The 16,965-nt window shown below is 38.2% G+C and overlaps 2 protein-coding genes across 3 annotated transcripts in view; both read left to right on the top strand.

Annotated features, from left to right (window-relative positions):
* The window catches only part of LOC106926060 (endophilin-A1-like), a 10,755-nt gene extending 3,253 nt beyond the window's left edge, over positions 1-7,502 (top strand). The window contains exons 7-8 of the mRNA XM_015000714.2: positions 83-213; positions 880-7,502. Of these exons, the coding sequence (XP_014856200.2) occupies positions 83-213; positions 880-1,076 (328 nt within the window). The 3' untranslated portion in view covers positions 1,077-7,502. The remainder of the gene's footprint in view (positions 1-82; positions 214-879) is intronic.
* A 1,068-nt stretch (positions 7,503-8,570) lies between these two features.
* LOC106926059 (acidic leucine-rich nuclear phosphoprotein 32 family member D-like) lies at positions 8,571-16,798 on the top strand. 2 transcript variants are annotated; one of them, XM_015000713.2, is made up of 7 exons: positions 8,571-8,740; positions 11,634-11,783; positions 12,626-12,748; positions 14,350-14,527; positions 14,603-14,691; positions 14,764-14,839; positions 15,721-16,798. In XM_015000713.2, exons 1-7 carry the CDS (start codon positions 8,687-8,689, stop codon positions 15,795-15,797), a joined length of 747 nt encoding a protein of 248 aa, XP_014856199.1. In that variant the 5' UTR covers positions 8,571-8,686; the 3' UTR covers positions 15,798-16,798. The 2 variants fall into 2 exon arrangements, with proteins under 2 accessions (XP_014856199.1, XP_014856198.1); XM_015000712.2 differs by having other exon boundaries at positions 14,600-14,691.
* The last annotated feature ends 167 nt before the right edge of the window (positions 16,799-16,965 follow it).

The raw sequence follows: 16,965 nt of genomic DNA, 5'->3' as shown, positions 1-16,965 counted from the left end.
CCTCCCACCTCGGCACAGAAATAAGCCGGTGAAGGCAGACCAGCGCGCTTTCACTGAAACGTTTGCGTTTCCCTGTCCCCAGGATAAAAGAGGTGTCCAGTAAACCCAGGAAGGAGTACACTCCCAAACCCAAGATGACTCTGGAGCTCCTGCCCCCCAGCGAGAGCCACAACGGGGGGATCCACTCGGCCAAATCCCCGGGGAAATCACCAGGTACCCACCCTGCGTCCAACCGGAAAAATAAAGTCACACTGAGGCTTAAATTCAAACCTGTGGATGGAAATTAACCGTAAAACTGGAACAAGGGTTAGAAATGAAGCACAGAAAGAAAAATCTGCCATCTTTTTGCCTTTTAACATGGAGAATCTGTAAATGTTTATTGATTTAGTTAAAATAACCTCAATAAAAGTGGCACATTTTCTGCCAATTGGCTGTTTTGTAGCTTTCAATTTTAAGAAAATATGGTGCAGTTGCCAGTTTCTGCCAGCAGGTGGCAGATCCATCCCACCGCCTCATAATTCTGTCTATTGAACAAGAATCAATGTGATCAGAGACTTTACTAATTATAGTTACACTGTCATCTGTATTCAGACTGTAGAAAAATGTCAGATTTATCTTTTTATATTTGCTCAATTACATTTACTTGAGTTATTTTTAGGAATATTTTTACTACACTGTACTGCACTCTTTTGACTTTTGTTTGACTAATTTTATTGTGAAGCATTTCTTCTCTCACTTGTGTATAATTTCTGTTACTGTGCTGACCTCTGGTAATAATGTTTTTATTTATATTATTATGGTGTTCCTCTGTATTTCTGATTGGTGGAGGTGACTTTGACTGGTCCAGTGATCAGCCTGTGTTTTGTCGTCGTCTCTCAGCGCCGATGGACCAGCCCTGCTGTCGAGCGCTCTACGACTTTGAGCCAGAGAACGAGGGCGAGTTGGGCTTCAAGGAGGGCGACATCATCACTCTGACCAATCAGATTGACGAGAACTGGTACGAGGGCATGATCAACGGCCAGTCGGGCTTCTTCCCCATCAACTACGTGGATATCCTGGTGCCGCTGCCCCACTAGTGTCCAGCCGGCCGCCCGGTCCTTCCCTCTTGACCAATCCGGACACCCGTGAAACAGCCTGTATTTGCAGAAACGACAAATCACGCCCTCCTTCTACTTCTTCTTCTTCTTCTGTGCTTCTGTGCAATTCTGCTTTCACTACAACGGACCGAAACGAGAGAGGCGCTGGACAACACAGGACTTTCAAAAAGAGACGATGAGGAGGAGACTGTAGGGTAAGCGGCGCAGCGACGGAGGACTGAAAGAGACGAGAAGACGGAGAGATGTTGGTCTGTTGAAGCATGGTGCTTAGCCTGGCAGCAATGGACACCAACGAGGCTTTGGAGACTTGCAAACAAGGCTCAGTGTATTATGTACGTGCATGTCTGAATGTGTGTTTCAACCTGTCCGTACTCCGTTATGACGAAGCCAGCACAAATTCCTGCTCATCGGTTACCAACCTGACGGCTTTTCCTCATCCCTTTGCTTTGACTTCTTCTGCTTTTCTACAAGTTTTCATTTTTGTTCTCTCCGTCTTACTAGCACTGCCTTTTAGCATGGCTCTGTGGCCCGTAGAGCTACAGCTGTTGTCATTTCTGCCTTTCTCTGAGTCGGGGTAGACTTTCAGTTCAGTGGTTGGATGCATGGACCAGCCACATCAACGGTTTAGGAGATTAGACCCAGTTTCAGGGTGAATACCAGGTTTAATCCCTTGTTTTGAGTTTATCTGTCTTGGATGGAGACTTTAGCAGAGTTTTAGGAGACAGCAGCCATGTTGGATCGGTGAAAGAGAGGAAAACCTTGAGGTTGCCGTGTTCTACAGCGGCTAAAATGAACTGGTAACCATTTGTAGAAAGATTTGCACTGAGCTAAAGAGAAGTTTTGTTTTCTGTCCTCTTAGAGTCACATCTGTTGGTTTTAAAGTGTGGAGCTGCTTGCGGATTTGTCTAGTTCCCTGCCTTTGCATGCGAGACTGACTCACAGAAACGTTTAACGTTCAGGACTTTGCATTCAGTTCGGATGTAGATCACTGCCTCCCCAAAACGACACATAACTGTTGAAGTAGGAAACAAAATAGTTTACACAAAGCTTGTCGCCTGCAGCAGTTACAGTTTTCAGTCATTTCACCAACAACCGGTTTGCCATCAGTCAGATTTTAACGTAAAATGAATTTATTAAATTTGTAGCTTCTTAGGGAGACAAAAAGGCCATTTCTGATCATCTTTATCATGTAAAAAATGGCACTTGAAGGAGTCAGACTTTGATTTCTGCATTAATGAGATTTATTTGAACAAGTGAACTCTAAAAACTGTCAATGACCAATTATGGCCTAAAACATGAACTTGACAAAAACACAATGTCTTCACTAATACATAATTAAATCTTATTTTTATATATAGTTTGATACACTGACCAGTTCCTTTACTATAGCAACTATTACCAGTTTTTTATTTCCTAACGTTATTTGGGTTAAACGTTACAGTTATAACTATTTGCAAGATGTTGCATCACCAAATTCTGTTTTAATGCAACAACCGAACTTATTATGTTTTCACATTATAGCATATTTAATTTCCCTTTGGGATCAATAAATTATTCTTTAACTGACCTGAACATTATTCATGCAGCTCTTCAGTGGTACAGAACTTCAGAAGGTTATTTTTGAGTCCACATAAACATTAAAACTCCCTCCAGGTTTCCAGCTGGATGGGGAAAATCCTAGAACCTCAATGGTGCTCCGAGAATTTTGTTCTGGTTCTAGAATTTTCAACAGAAAAGATAAAAAATATAGTTTGGGTTTGTTCATAAAACCAGTTTCATTGTTGGTGGTAAATATCGTCCATTCTTGTTCTAGATGATGTATAATTAGACAGGACAGTGGGACTGGAACCACAGCTGCTCGTTTTAGTTCCTGCAGCAGTGGCGCTCTTTTTAATTGGGTTTAAAGGTGTTTGTTACAACCTCGTGAAAGAGATTAAGTTGGTAACTGTTGTATATGGCTCTTCAATAATGCAGTAGTTTATCAAGCACTTAAGCTATACTGGTAGTAATAAAAAATACATCAATAAAAAAAACCTTTAGTTCACGTAAATATTTTAGTGAAACATCTGAGATGTTCGGTTTCTGACTTTATGCTAGCTACATGTTTTTAACATCTAGAGGTTTAAGATTAGTATGTGTTCCAGAAGCCAGTTGAAATTCACATACTGATGAGGCATAGCTGTTTCAATGTTTTGATTTTGCAAAACTGAAAAGGCATTTTTACATTTCTAGGAGTTTTGCTAGCAAAAAATATAAGCAGAGTGCTAAATGTTGTACTTGTGGCTTCCTCTTGTACCGTAGTGCTATTTATAAATGGCTCCAAATTTACATTAAAACGTTTTTTAATTCCAATATTTAGCATTAATTCTAAATTAAAACTCTGCTCTCCTGGTAATAATTGCATTTAACAAACGATATCGGCAGGAATCTGTGCTAGCAAAGCTAATGATAACTGTGTAAAGAGTGGCTAATCACACACAACCGTTAGCATCGTATATATTTGTGCTTTAATGAATCAGTGTTGAGCAGAGAACTCATCAGTATTCGCTGGCTAGATACTGAATACCTCATTCAGCAAAGTAAACTAAGTCTTTTGGATTAGATTGTCAGAAGGACATGCTTCATTTATAAGCACTGCTCGCTTTTGTCACGTCTTACTAGTGAAATTATTTTAAATAGGTAATCTAACGTCTGTGGTAACATTTTAAAATACATGGACTTATTTCCATTAGTAAGGATTTCGATACAAGTAAAAGATCATACTGTCGATGACTTTTGTATTGACTTTTGTATTGAGTTTTAAAACAGACAAGTGAGTATCCTTCATATACTATCCATCTAAATTCAGTTGAAAAAAATATCGCAAGTATTATTTCTCTCTAAATTTCCAGCTGTTTTAATAATTACAACACAGACTACTGATTTTTGTCTTCGTTGTTCTTCAGCTTTGTGGTTAATTGACAGAAGCAACTATACCTCATTAATGCTTTATCAAATGACATTAAGCCAGTGATGAAAGGATTTAACATGTCATACACTATTTTGGCTGGAGAATGGTGAACTTTGAAGCTGTAGAAACATAAAATAGAGTATTTTAGACATGAATGATAATATTATGAAACTGTAGTGTCAAGCTAACCACAGCGATCTACTGTCAAACAATAAACACCATGGCAATAAATTATGATGCAACAATAAAATGTAACATTTCAATAAGAACTCTATCTATCTATCTATCTATCTATCTATCGGCTAGCTAGCGTGCTAGCTCACTAGCAATCTCTAGATAAGTCTATCTGTTAGCTAGCTAGCTTGCATGTTAGCTAGCGGTCCCTAGCTAACAGTCTATCTATTGGCTAGTTAGCTTGCGTGCTAGCTAGTTATCTCTAGCTCTAACAGTCTATCTGTTGGCTAGCTAACTTGCATGCTAGCTAGCGATCTCTAGCTGACATTCCAATGTGCGACACCAAAATGAACTTTCTCTGCCACATTCTAGCTACTCCTTAACTGTTGCAGGTTGTTGTAGAAGATGGAGGTTTGGAGCACAATGTATGTTCAGTGTTTTTCTTTTTTATTTTATATTATTTATTTTTTTTAGCTTTTTTTCATTGTGTGAACTTCTGTGTTTACAAATCTGATTTTCAGATTCTGTCTGTGGAAAGTTTGTGAGTTGCATGCAACCGAAGCGCTTAATGTGTGCTGTCAAGGATGGCTGTCCAAACACAAAATTAGTAAAAATACAACTAGTGAGACGTCTGTCTCACCAGCTTTCTTTGTGAGCAATTAGCCTATTTTGGAAATTGCTATATAATTGCTCTGTGGGTTGTTATTTTACAGCTTTTAGCCCACTTAGGTCTAAGCATTCCTATTTAAACTACAAAGTGCTTTATGACATTTTTATTTTCTGTTAAATGTCTTAATTTAATTCGGCCCTGCTTTTGTCTGTTTCTGTTTTTTGTCCTTGCCGATTTGCCCTCTATGGCGACATGTATTCTAACCTCAATGAGGGACTTGTTGTACAGTGTTATTCTCCATGTTTGCTATTCACATAAGTGAGTGTCAGACCTCGGCGACTTTACTTGCCTCTGCTTAGTTTTCAGCGTAGTGTGGACTGAAGGATAAAACGTAGCACTTAAACCAAACCTGGTTTCATCTCAACCTTTCATCGGTTGGAAGCTAGCAAAAACACTCATCTGGGATGATCTTCAAACTATTTAAGAAAGGAAAAAAGCTGAGCATTGATATTAAAATGCAATGCTTTTTCAGTTTGAGTTTAAATTGAGACTTGGTCATCTGCTTTCTTCTGTTAGTTTTTTGTGGGGGCATCAAAAGACTTTATCCAATGGAGTTGCCCTTTTTCTGCTTCGATGGCACCAAAAAAGCCATTTTTCTCCTGTAATTTACTTGCATCATCATGACGAAAATTAGTGCAGCGTTCCATTTACTTCAAAGACAGGAACTGTGAGCCCCGAAAGAGCCAAAGAAGAAAAAGAAAAATGTGCTTTAGCAAGATCCTGACTTGTTAGGGCAAGATCCCAGAAAGGTTTTGCAAACCCCTCTGAGTTTCCTTGTGACAACAGACAAAGATTTGCAAGATCAAGAGGAGTGATGAAATCCCACAAAAGTTTCATTAGATCAAGCAAAACTTGAGAAGGATTAATGCAATTAGTGTTTAGTAGTGGACAGCTGTGTTGGCCTAGTCACTGCCCGAGTGTTGTTGCAGTTTGTCTACATTGACAAATGCTTAAATGAAACTCAAACTTATGATTTCTTTGTCTTGTCTCAGGCCTAGACCACATGTAGGTCAACATCTGGTCAAACAAATACATTTTGATGTGTTTTTGCCTTTTTTCCAAACAAAAACTGTTTAATATCACTTAAATGATTATAAAACTCAGGCCCAAGTGGAGATTTGGGAGAACTCTGTATTTGTCTTTGCAACAAATAATACACCAATTTATCCACAAACCTCATTTTACACAATTCCCAATCGACATCGTCTTATTTTAATAACTTTATATTCTAATAAACTATTTAAACGTAGTTCAACCCATAAGTCTGTCCACACAAATGAACCTCCTGGTGCCGTGTTTAATTCCTAACAGGAAGTTGGGATTGTTTTGAGACGATCTGATCAGCTGACAGGTTTTAGCTTAGCGTTACACTGCCCCCTATGGGTTTGGCATGCTTAATACAACGCTCTGGGCAGATTTGTTTGGGTTCAACTGGTTGAAAACATATATGAAACTGATCCTGTGTGTACGATATTGTTTTTTGAAACAATGGAGAGTCTTTCCCTTATCTGCCTCTTGAACCCTCATCTTTTTCAGGAACCCGCCAAACTTTTATGGGATCTTCCAAAAAAAAAGAAAAAAACAAGTCAGGATCTCTGAACATGTATGGAATCTCTGAGAACCTTTGAGAAATCTTGCGACCCTTTTTTGGGATCTTATGAAACAAAAATGTCAGACTCTTCCAAAACCCATTTGGGATTTCACAAAAATGGCAAAATATTGGAAAATCTTACAGATGTTGTAAAAATTACTTGGAATTTTGTAAAAGTATGTTGTAAAGTACTTTTGGGGCTCAGTCTGAGAATAACATCTGTCCCAGTTTAACTGGTTTCCAGTAAAACTCAGAGTCTCTAATTGTTGTCTTCAGTGACCAGACTGAACGCTAGCAATGCCAACCAACAGCAACAGGTTATTTCTCTCTACATTTATCTATGACTGTTTTGAAAATAAATACAGTTTTATGTGTGTGTTTTAGCAAATTTTCAACAGTCATAAATGCAGTTGGACAGTTCAATCTGTCACCACATGTCATGCGTGTGGCGGCCATATTGGATCTAAACTGATGTTGCTCAACCTGTGAACCTGCCCTGCTTTCTGGAAATGTTTGCACTATGATTTCTGAGGCATAATAATTTGGCCTTGGTCTGACCTGTGGCTGTGTTACATAATGAAGCTGTACGCCTTGTGGCTGTATTAAAAATGAGATATAAAAAAAACCAGCTCTATGCCTGTGGAACCTGCCATTCTCTGGTGAGCTACTTGTGTGTATGTAAATATATATACACAACTCATTACTATTTATTTAAGTATTGTACATATTCATTTGGTTATTTATTGATTTATTTATTCCAGAGTCCTGTTTATTCGTCAGGCACCTGTGACATTATTTTGATGGTTGTAATCACTTGGGTTTGTGGTGTAGCGGAGAGGAGGAGGTGGTTATTTTCAGGGTCTGTGGGTGGGGTGGAGAAAGAAACCATAGCTGTGATTCTAACTGTTGCTCTCCTCGTATTGGACAGTGATATACTCTAAGACCACTGTATGTATAACTGCTTGTTGTGAAGATGATCTACAGTGATATGACAATAAAGAACTAAAACCACAATAAAAAGCTGTGTATAATGTGTCTAATGTTTATTTTATATACAGAGTCCACATTCAAAATCTGAATCAAAGAGAAAAAAGTGTTTGTTATAGTGTTAAGATTGATGCGTTTTTTAATGCTTGTTTTCCAGAACAACTAGCAAAAGCATCTGAACTTCAAAAATGTTAGATCAGGGTTGATTTTGCTTTTTAGAGTGAATAATGCAAACGAATAAAACGGCGAGTTAATGGAGACCAGAATGGGTAAAATATGACGGCATGTTAGGGTCATTGTAGAAGAAGGAATACATTTCCGTCAAAATATCACTGATTTTTTCAAGAAAAGGCAAAAAACTTTTTTTTTTTAATTGCAACTTTTCAAACTCAAACTGCCATGTTTTCTCCTCTCTTTACTGGAAAATGTCTTAGATTAATCTAAAAATTGCAGAGTTTTTTTGTAAAATGTGTGAATATTTTCACTGTAAAATGAATTCCTGTTTGATTTTAATATACAAACATCCACTAGAGACGCTAGAAATCAATGTTTCCTTCATGTTGCCGTTTCCCTCCGTTTTTCTACATGTGATATGTTCAGGTGCTTCAAGAGAAGCTCTGAATCTATTGCGAAAAGAATGGGGGGGAAAAAATGAAACTTATTTTTTAACTGACGGCTTGAAGCAATATTTGTGCTGTAATTTTCTAAAACATCCCACCAACTAGTTTAGGAAGTCATTTAACTCGAGTTACACGTGTTCATTTTGCTGTTTGTCGTTTAAAATAGCCAAATTTCTGTTGGTACTTGAAAGCAACAACGCCTTGACCCACTTTCACACACGCTATGTAAACGTTGTGTTTCTGTATCGCTTTATGATATGAAAGCAGCGCACTTCCGGAAACTATGTTTGCCTTTTCAAAATAAATGTAAAACGCTAAACATACTTTGGAGATTATTCCATAAATACGAGGCTTTTATTTTGCCTATATACGGAACAAACTGATATATATTTCAATTATGAGCTAGAATGTAAAATAAGTAAAGTTAATGGTCAGCGACTCTACTGTACCGCCTCAGACTTTTATTGTTGTGGTCTTCGCTGGAAGTTCTTTGTGCTAGCGGTAGCTAACTTCACTCTGTTTCCGCGTGTTGATGCTGAAGAGAGGATCGTGTAGAAACGAGTGTTTTGCATCGCAGAGAGTCAGAAGTAGAGGAAAATGGACATGAAGAAGAGGGTTTCTTTAGAGTTGAGGCACCGGTCTCCAGCGGAGGTGAGAGTCCCGGGTTTTTAACTATTTAACTGCGGTGTGAATTCAACCGGCAGCGGGAGGGGGAGGAGGAGAGGTGGTGGAGCACATGGCAGCTGGATCTGCAGCTTCACCAAACTACAAACTTATTTATTTATGTCTTCAAGTCAAAGTTATTCTAAAATAACAGATAAATTTAGAATTTTTGGAGGTAAATTTATTCCCTGTTGTTCACGCTACTGTTTGTCTAATGCGAGTATAAACTTGTGCTGGTGACGCTGAAGTTAGTGTCCGTTTTGAAACTTTAGTAAAGGGATAATTTTGAGGAGTTTGGACTATTTTTATTGAATTATGGACCAAATTATAAAATCCTTAGACTGCTAATACCTGGACTTTGTTATTCTAAACTGAACAGTATTTTTTAATACAGTTAGTTATTTGTGAAACATTCGTTTTAATGTGAAACTAAAACTAGTGTTTTAGTACCCATTTCTTTATCTTTAATATTGTAGTATAAACTGCAATAATTATACCAGTCTAGCCCGATCTGAATAGTTACACACTAAATATACATTCTTAAAAACAGACATTAATTTGTGAAATTTATAAGTATCTGTTGCAATTTTTAACAAACCAATTTAAGACAACAAATAAAACAAAAGTTTTTAAGAATACTTGTAATGTGTAAATTACCCAATCAAACTTTAAACTTTGCAATTATAAACGATGTATGATAATTCAAAATCTTGAACTAGTGAAATACCCCTTTACTGTCGCTCTGAATCGGATACCAACTTCAGCCTCATACGTCCGTGTTTGTTTCGTGGGCCTGACTAATATCTGGAACTACATTACTACGCAGCTGCATTTGACTCCGTTAATATAAAGAAATGATTACAGCAAATTATTAAAGTAGCTTTACAGTTTAATATTTTAATCCGTGGAAGTTATTAAATATGTTTATAAACCAATAACTATGTGTCGTTTGAATATTACGACGTATTATAATTTAAACTCGGCAGGAAATGAGTTTTGAATGTTAATCTTTGTACATTAAATACAATTAAAATAGAAGGGTAAGTTTTAAATATTAATTTTTGAGTTTGCCTACACTAAACTTTGTGCCCTTTGTGTGTATTGTTACGTTTTTTTCCTTTAATAGCTGCCTGTACCAACGCTGTGTCAGAAAGTAGTCGGAGCCCATAGCTGTAACGTGCCGTTAAGTGCGCGCTAATGCTAGCTTGAAGCTAAAGTAGCCTAACGGTAATTCATTGCGCTCTGCCCGATGTGTTATTCATGTTAGTTAAAATTCTCAGGTTCAACATTAAACTTAAAAGAACAATATTGGGATTCTCTTTTTAGCGTTTATGGAGGTTAAAAAGAGCATTGCGACGGTTAGCAGATATGAGACCCACGTGACGCCGCTCGTGCGTCGGGAGTTTACAAACAGAGAGTAGGCTGGGTTCCAATAAAGAGCTGGTCAGGACCCGTTCCAATTATAAAACTGGTCAGGACCCGTTCCAATTATAAAACTGGTCAGGACCCGTTCCAATTATAAAACTGATAAGGAAACCTTTCCATTTATAAAACTGATAAGGAAACCTTTCCATTTATAAAACTGATAAGGAAACCTTTCCATTTATTAAACTAATCAGGAAATCTTTTCAATTATAAAACTGATCAGGAATTATAAAACTGCTAACTGATCCCTTTTATTTATAAAACTGCTATTTTCCAGCCTAAGATTGATGAGGGGTGAGTTCCATTTAGATTGAAGTGAAATATATTTTACAACCATTACAGACTAATTTTCATCCAGCAGAGCTAACTGTAGCTTGGTCCACAGGGGAGCCAACAATAGGTGTGTAAATCATTAATTAGCAAGTAGCTAGCGTGTCTGGAATGTGCACTGTCTGGGGGGTAAGAGGTTGATGTATGAGGCAGTAACCAAGGCATCAGACAGTCGTTGAAAAGAGATGTTCCCCTTTTCAAATTTAAACCCTGGAATTAAAATGCATTTATGTTGCGTTGCAGTGCTTTACATGTAAATAAAATCCCTCCACACCTGAGAATAAAGTCCTGCTGAGTGATCAGATCACTGTTTACATGATAATAAATGCACAAAGAAGCACAGTCTAGCTGCTAATTTGTTGTGGGCTGGACACACACAAGACATCAACAGGTCTACTGGTGTTTCTGTAGCATTTAGGAGCTTTAATTACTATATTATTCAGACATGAGCATGGCTGGGATTCACTTAAAAACTCAGGTTGAGCTAAGCTAAAGATTTCTACCAATAAAAAGAGGAAACATCGAATAGCTTTCTAGTTATTATTGCAGGCATGTTGTTCTTTTTATAGAGATTATATGTGTTTTGCATGTGTTGGTGTATAACCTGTTTATCACATATAAACATAATTTAAATAGTCACCTGATGTCCACCAATAAATTTATGAGATAATCTGATGTATAAAATCCTCCGAATACTATAGAAGTGAAAGTACTTTTCAGTTCAAGCCACTTGTATCTTTTGTTGAATTTTGAATCCTACTGTTGTTATAGATATGTTCATTTTTGTTCCTCCATTAAAATATTACAATAATTTTATACTCTAGTATTAGCTGGAAGCTTCTGCAACTGGCTGATCATCTGTTGCGCCCTCTGGTGGCCACTTTAAGCACGTTGGCTCAAATCGTAAAATATTTTTAAAAACTTTAGCTTATAAAGTAAAAACGTTATAATAGAGATTATTACTGTAAATTAGGACAATAAATTGATTATTAATTTGGTGATTCCATGATTCAAAATAGATACATTTCGAATGCACTGATTTGACATTTTCGAGCCGATGCCGATATTGATACCGCAGTTATGGCTGATATTTCCTGATATTACATTTACTTTTCCCTCCCCTCAGGTGCAGGAGCTGGTCCTGGACAACTGCCGCTCCAGTGAGGGAAAGATCGAAGGAATCACAGAGGAGTTCTCCAACCTGGAACTGCTCAGCCTGATCAACGTCGGACTGACCAGCGTAGCGGACATCCCCAAACTGGACAAGCTCAAAAAGGTGAAATCTATTCAGAATCCTCTGGCAACAATAAGCTGATGTTTCTGCAGAGTGTAACTTATAAATGCTGAAACTGTCACTGTGTCGTAACACAAGACAGATGATCTGTGGGAAAAAAACGAGCTCCTCCACCTTCACTCAGTGCTAACGGGAAACAACCAATCAGAGCCAGGAGGCGGGTCTTAGTGCTGTCAATCACCCCTACTCTGTTACGCTGCAGCTAGCAGAGAATGAATCATCAGTGATGGCATAAATCTAAAAAAAAATCTCAAATTTTGAAAAGTCAAAAAATTGCTAGAGGAAAAGCTGGTTTCTAGACAAAACGTGAACATTTCTGAGTTCAAAAGTTCTAAATTTCTATTTTTGAAAATTTTTGACTTTTGAAACATTTTCTAATTTTTTTTAATAAAAAAAAGTTCTGAGATTAATCTAAACAAATTCTAGAAAAAAACTTAAAATTTTTAGTTTAAAAAGTCACAAATTTTCTAGAAAAAAATTCTGAGATTAATCTAAAATATTTTTGAGGAAAAAAAACTCAAATTATGGACTAGAAAACAAGAGTGAGGAGAGCCGAACCGTAACGGTTAGTTGTTTCTCTGCCAACTGCACATTTAAGGGCGAGTACACAAGGTTGATTGACAGCACTAAGCCCCTCCTTCTGGCTTTTTTTGGTTTGTTTTTCACCGGTTCTCATAAACATGTTTTTATAAAAGTTACACGCTGCAGTTTTAAATGATCTGTTGATCTATGAGATTTGTTGTGATGTTGAGAACATTTTACTGCTGCAGAGTCGCTTTAAATCCCACTAAATGCTTTAATTTCACCCCCCTCTGTGTCTGTAGCTGGAGCTGAGTGATAACAGGATATCAGGCGGTCTGGAGGTTCTGGCAGAGCGGCTTGTCAATCTGACACACCTCAACTTGAGCGGGAACAAGTTCAAAGACATCAGCACTCTGGAGCCGCTGGTAGGTCTGAAATGAGACGCCAATACCTCCGATTTGGTTGGTTAACGACGGACACGACGCCTGCTGGCTGGGTTAGCTTACAGTCGACCTTTAAACTGGAATATTGAAGCAGTAACGACTTAAACATATAATCTGACTTTTTTTGTTGTTGTCTGGCTTTCTTTTCTAAGAAAATAAATTACAAATGACAGAAAGTACTTTGTATTAGCGGCAGGCTGCAATTATTTTTAATTGTTTAATTACTGGGAATATATTCATAATATTAGCTGAATGAAGACAGTTTAGTTTTTTGTTTTAAATATCTGACGTAGAGCAATCCTCCCCCAATCATTCCAGGGTTTTTTTCAGCAACTGACCAATCAGCGTTCCAAGTACAGAACTCCGACAATATTGACAGCATCTATCATAGAAAACACGCTGGGGTCAGAGAGATTTTGAGGAAAAATAATAGATAATCAAGGTCTAAGTTGTCAGTGGGTAATAACCGATCCTGACAGCCATTACCCAGAACGTGTAGAGGGCAGAATACAATTTATTACATTTCCAAAACCAAAAAGGAGCCTGGAATAACACAAGAAATCGATCTTGGAGTGCAGCCCACCTCACGTCCAGATGAATGAAACTGATGGACGGAAACAACCAAGTTAGTCAGCACCACAAAGGTAACCGGTAGAAAACATCCCAGTTTTTTGTTATAACGACACTTACTGATGGCGCCCTGCTCACGACTCACTGCTAACGACTCACGGCTCCGTGCTTACGACTCACTGCTAACGACTCACGGCTCTGTGCTAACGACTCACTGCTAACGACTCATGGCTCTGTGCTAACAACTCACGGCTCTGTGCTAACGACTCACTGCTAACGACTCACGGCTCCATGCTAACGACTCATGGCTCTCTGCTAATGACTCCCTGCTAACGACTCACTGCTGACGGCTCAAGACTCCTTACAAACGGCACAGGCTCCGTACTAACAGCGCATGACTGACGGCTAAGTCAAATAAACACAACTCAGTTAAATTAAAGCAATGCTACCATCTAATCATTTCCAGATCAATAAGTGAAGGTAGTTATGCTGGATTTTATGCGTGTATATTCCAACGGTAGCTCTTTGGCAGCATGAAAACAGACTGCGCTAACTGGCACCGTTTCATGCTACTGTTTATTTCTAAGCATTTTTCTGAAGGCAGATTTTCACAAGCCAGTATTATTTACACCCATTTTGTCCCACAGCGTTCACTCTCACAACCAACCAGACTTTGTGTCCCTCATTTTTCCTCCTGGGCTTTATTGTTGATTTCTCCATTTATTATCCAGCCTTAGCCTGGCCCTTATATTTAAAACAAGATGGCCGCCCTGGCCGTACTGACAAAACGATGGAACAAAGGAGGGAATTAGTGAAAAAAAATTCAGATTCTCCAAAAATGTAATTTTCAAAAGCCAAAAATGAGATGATTGATTTATGAGCTAGTTCTATTCTGACGGTAGAGTTGGTGTGTAGCTATGAAGCGGAGGGAACCGGTTCTGTTCCTGGTTCTGCTCCGGTCCAGGCTGCTGAACGGTTGTTGTTTTTTTTTTCTTTTTGTTTGGCCGCTGCAGAAGAAACTTCCTCAGCTGAAGAGTTTGGACCTGTTCAACTGTGAGGTGACCAACCTGGGCGACTACCGGGACTCCATCTTCTCGCTGCTGCCTCAGCTCACCTACCTGGACGGCTACGACGCCGACGACTGCGAGGCGTCCGACTCGGACGGCGAGGCCGACGCCGTCGATGATGAAGGTCTGCGGCAGCGCCAGAGCCCAACGAACGGTTCGTTGTGTTTGATGTTAATCTGAGCCTTCTTTGTCCTAGAAGGAGAGTCGGAGGAGTTCTGGGAGGAGGAAGAGGACGATGATGAAGATGTGGTGGCGGAAGAGGACGATGACGACAGCGGTGATGATGAGGTTAGCTTCCTGCTTCATCTCCACATCTTCATCACGTTGGTCATCACACTAACATGCTGGTGTTTTTGGCAGGACGGTGGGGTGAACGGAGAGGTGGACAGTGAGGAAGATGACGAGGATGATGACGAGGATGACGAGGAAGATGATGGTGAGTAGCTGGGCTCTTCTTCTGGTTTAACCTCCAGTCTAAGCTAAAAACGTGATTTTCTTTTTAATATGCCTTAAAAAAAACTTTTCAAACCCCTTAAAAATCTGGAAATATTCAACCCTCTAAAATAATACATGCTGGTCCAATTAATGACAGAGTTTCTTATATTTAAGGCCTTAAAATGTCTTAAATTCATTACAAAAATGTTAGCCTTAAGTACTTTGGTCACAGGTCTTACATTTTATTGTGGCAGGAATATTTAACCTTCTTTGTAGTTTTTTTCTTTTTCCTTGAAGGACTTTTTTGTCAGGCATTTGCTTTCTGTAATTTGAGGCAGTTGCTAACTAGCTACTAATGTACATTTGCTAGCGAGCTTTTTTTTTTTTTTTTTTTTGCATCTATTATGGATGCAAACTGCAAAGTTTCTGCTGCCAGCCCATAGTTGCACCCAATCATCTCCGATATTTAGTTTTTCTTAAATTTTATTCAAACTGGCATTAAAAAGGTCTTAAATTAATGTATCTGTGATTAAGGCCTTAAAAAGTCTTAAATTAATTTTAAAACCATAAGTTGACCTTATATGCTTTAGTCACCAGTGTTAAATTTTGTTGTGGCAGGAATATTTAATCTCATGTGTAGTTGTGTGTTTTTCTTGTGGTTCTTTTCTGTCAGGCAAATGTTTGAGTTGCACACAAACATTTGCTAATAGCTGCTAATCTGTCCTTGCTAGCTAGCTAGCTTTTATGCATTTAAAAAAAAAAAAAATTTTATTCAAACTTTATTGAAAAAGTCTTAAACGTCTTAAATTTGACTTTCTGAAACCTGCAGATGCCTTTAATTAGTATATAGTTAAGTTCAACGGGTAATTTTTCCATCCACAGACGAGGATTCGTCTCCGGTAAAGGGACAGAAGAGGAAGAGAGACCCGGAAGATGAAGATGATGAAGATGATGAGTGAACCTCCCACTGTTTCCATCAGCCAACACCAGCTCTGCTTCCACTCCCACTGGGCTGCATCCCATCCGTTAATCCTCCAAAACCAAAATAACTTTCTCCTCCGAGCTTCACGTTTAAATTTTATCAACAATCCGCTCCTCAGATTCTTCCTTCGTTTTTTTGTAGATTTCTTATAAACTCAGGAATAAAATGTAAAAACTCAAAAGTTAGAAGACATTTATAAACATTTTCTTTCCTCTTAAAATATGGGATTTCCTCCCTTTTTTATGTTTATTTTTATTTTGTCATATTTATACAATCGTCACTTTTTTCAGGAGCTGAAGGTGAAAATTGACCAGATTTAATTTTTACCACTTTAGTTTCTTTCTCCGAATACATCCGACTATATTTTACCAATAGCAACACAAAGATCGTAATATCTTCACAGAAAACATGAAATCTGACATTTTCCTCTTCAAAACATCTGCAGTTATAAAATAAAGCCTCAGTTGAATTAACGTTTCGTTGGTCGATTCCATCAGAAGCCGTTTGTGTGATGATGTAAAATAAGATGTGAAATGATTAAGTTCAGGTCGGTGGATGCAGGTTTTTGTATTTTTGAGGTTTGAGTCTCGTTTTTTTTCCCCCTTTGACCTTTGACCCGATCTGTCGTCCCGGTTCCCCGCAGCCAGCTGCGCTCAGGGCAAACTGTGTTTTGTTTTACTTTTTTTCTGCCAGCAGAGCTTTTTTAAAAATCTATTTTTTCAGAGAAAGTTTTGTTTACTTTTGTATGGCTGTCTCGGGACGCTGCCTCTCTCTCTTCTTCTCCCTCTCTCTCTCTTCTTCCTCTCTTTCTCTCCCCTTCTGCCTCAGAGTTCGTTTCCAGAGAGATCCATCACTGTCGCAGCGAAGCCATGAGGTTGTTTGCTTGTTTTTTTATTTTTTATTTTTTTTATTACTTTCTGTAAGTTAAAAATGAGAAATCATACAAAAGGACTCTGTAAATAAAATCTTAACATTTTCCTCCTGGTGTCTCTTCATGTCTTCATTCTGAATTCACAGTTTAGACAAAAAACTCCTAATAAAAATGTTTCTGGTAAACTTTTATTGGTAAATTTCTACACCAAAGTTGTGTTTAACAGTGACGGTCTACTAAAATATAGTTTATTCCACTAAAGAGGAAAATAAAT

The sequence above is a fragment of the Poecilia mexicana genome, unplaced genomic scaffold (assembly GCF_051168715.1).
Source record: "Poecilia mexicana isolate PSO_F unplaced genomic scaffold, ASM5116871v1 scaffold_18, whole genome shotgun sequence".
In the NCBI taxonomy this organism is placed as follows: domain Eukaryota; kingdom Metazoa; phylum Chordata; class Actinopteri; order Cyprinodontiformes; family Poeciliidae; genus Poecilia; species Poecilia mexicana.
This window is presented reverse-complemented; position numbering and strand designations above follow the sequence as displayed.

Excerpts from the sequence above, each read along its gene's own strand:
- LOC106926059 (XM_015000712.2), top strand. The coding sequence starts at position 8,687 with ATGGACATGAAGAAGAGGGTTTCTTTAGAGTTGAGGCACCGGTCTCCA. Across the intron at positions 14,528-14,599 it reads CGACGCCGTCGATGATGAAG|AAGGAGAGTCGGAGGAGTTC; the intron begins GTCTGCGGCAGC and ends TCTTTGTCCTAG. Across the intron at positions 14,840-15,720 it reads GGATGACGAGGAAGATGATG|ACGAGGATTCGTCTCCGGTA; the intron begins GTGAGTAGCTGG and ends TTCCATCCACAG.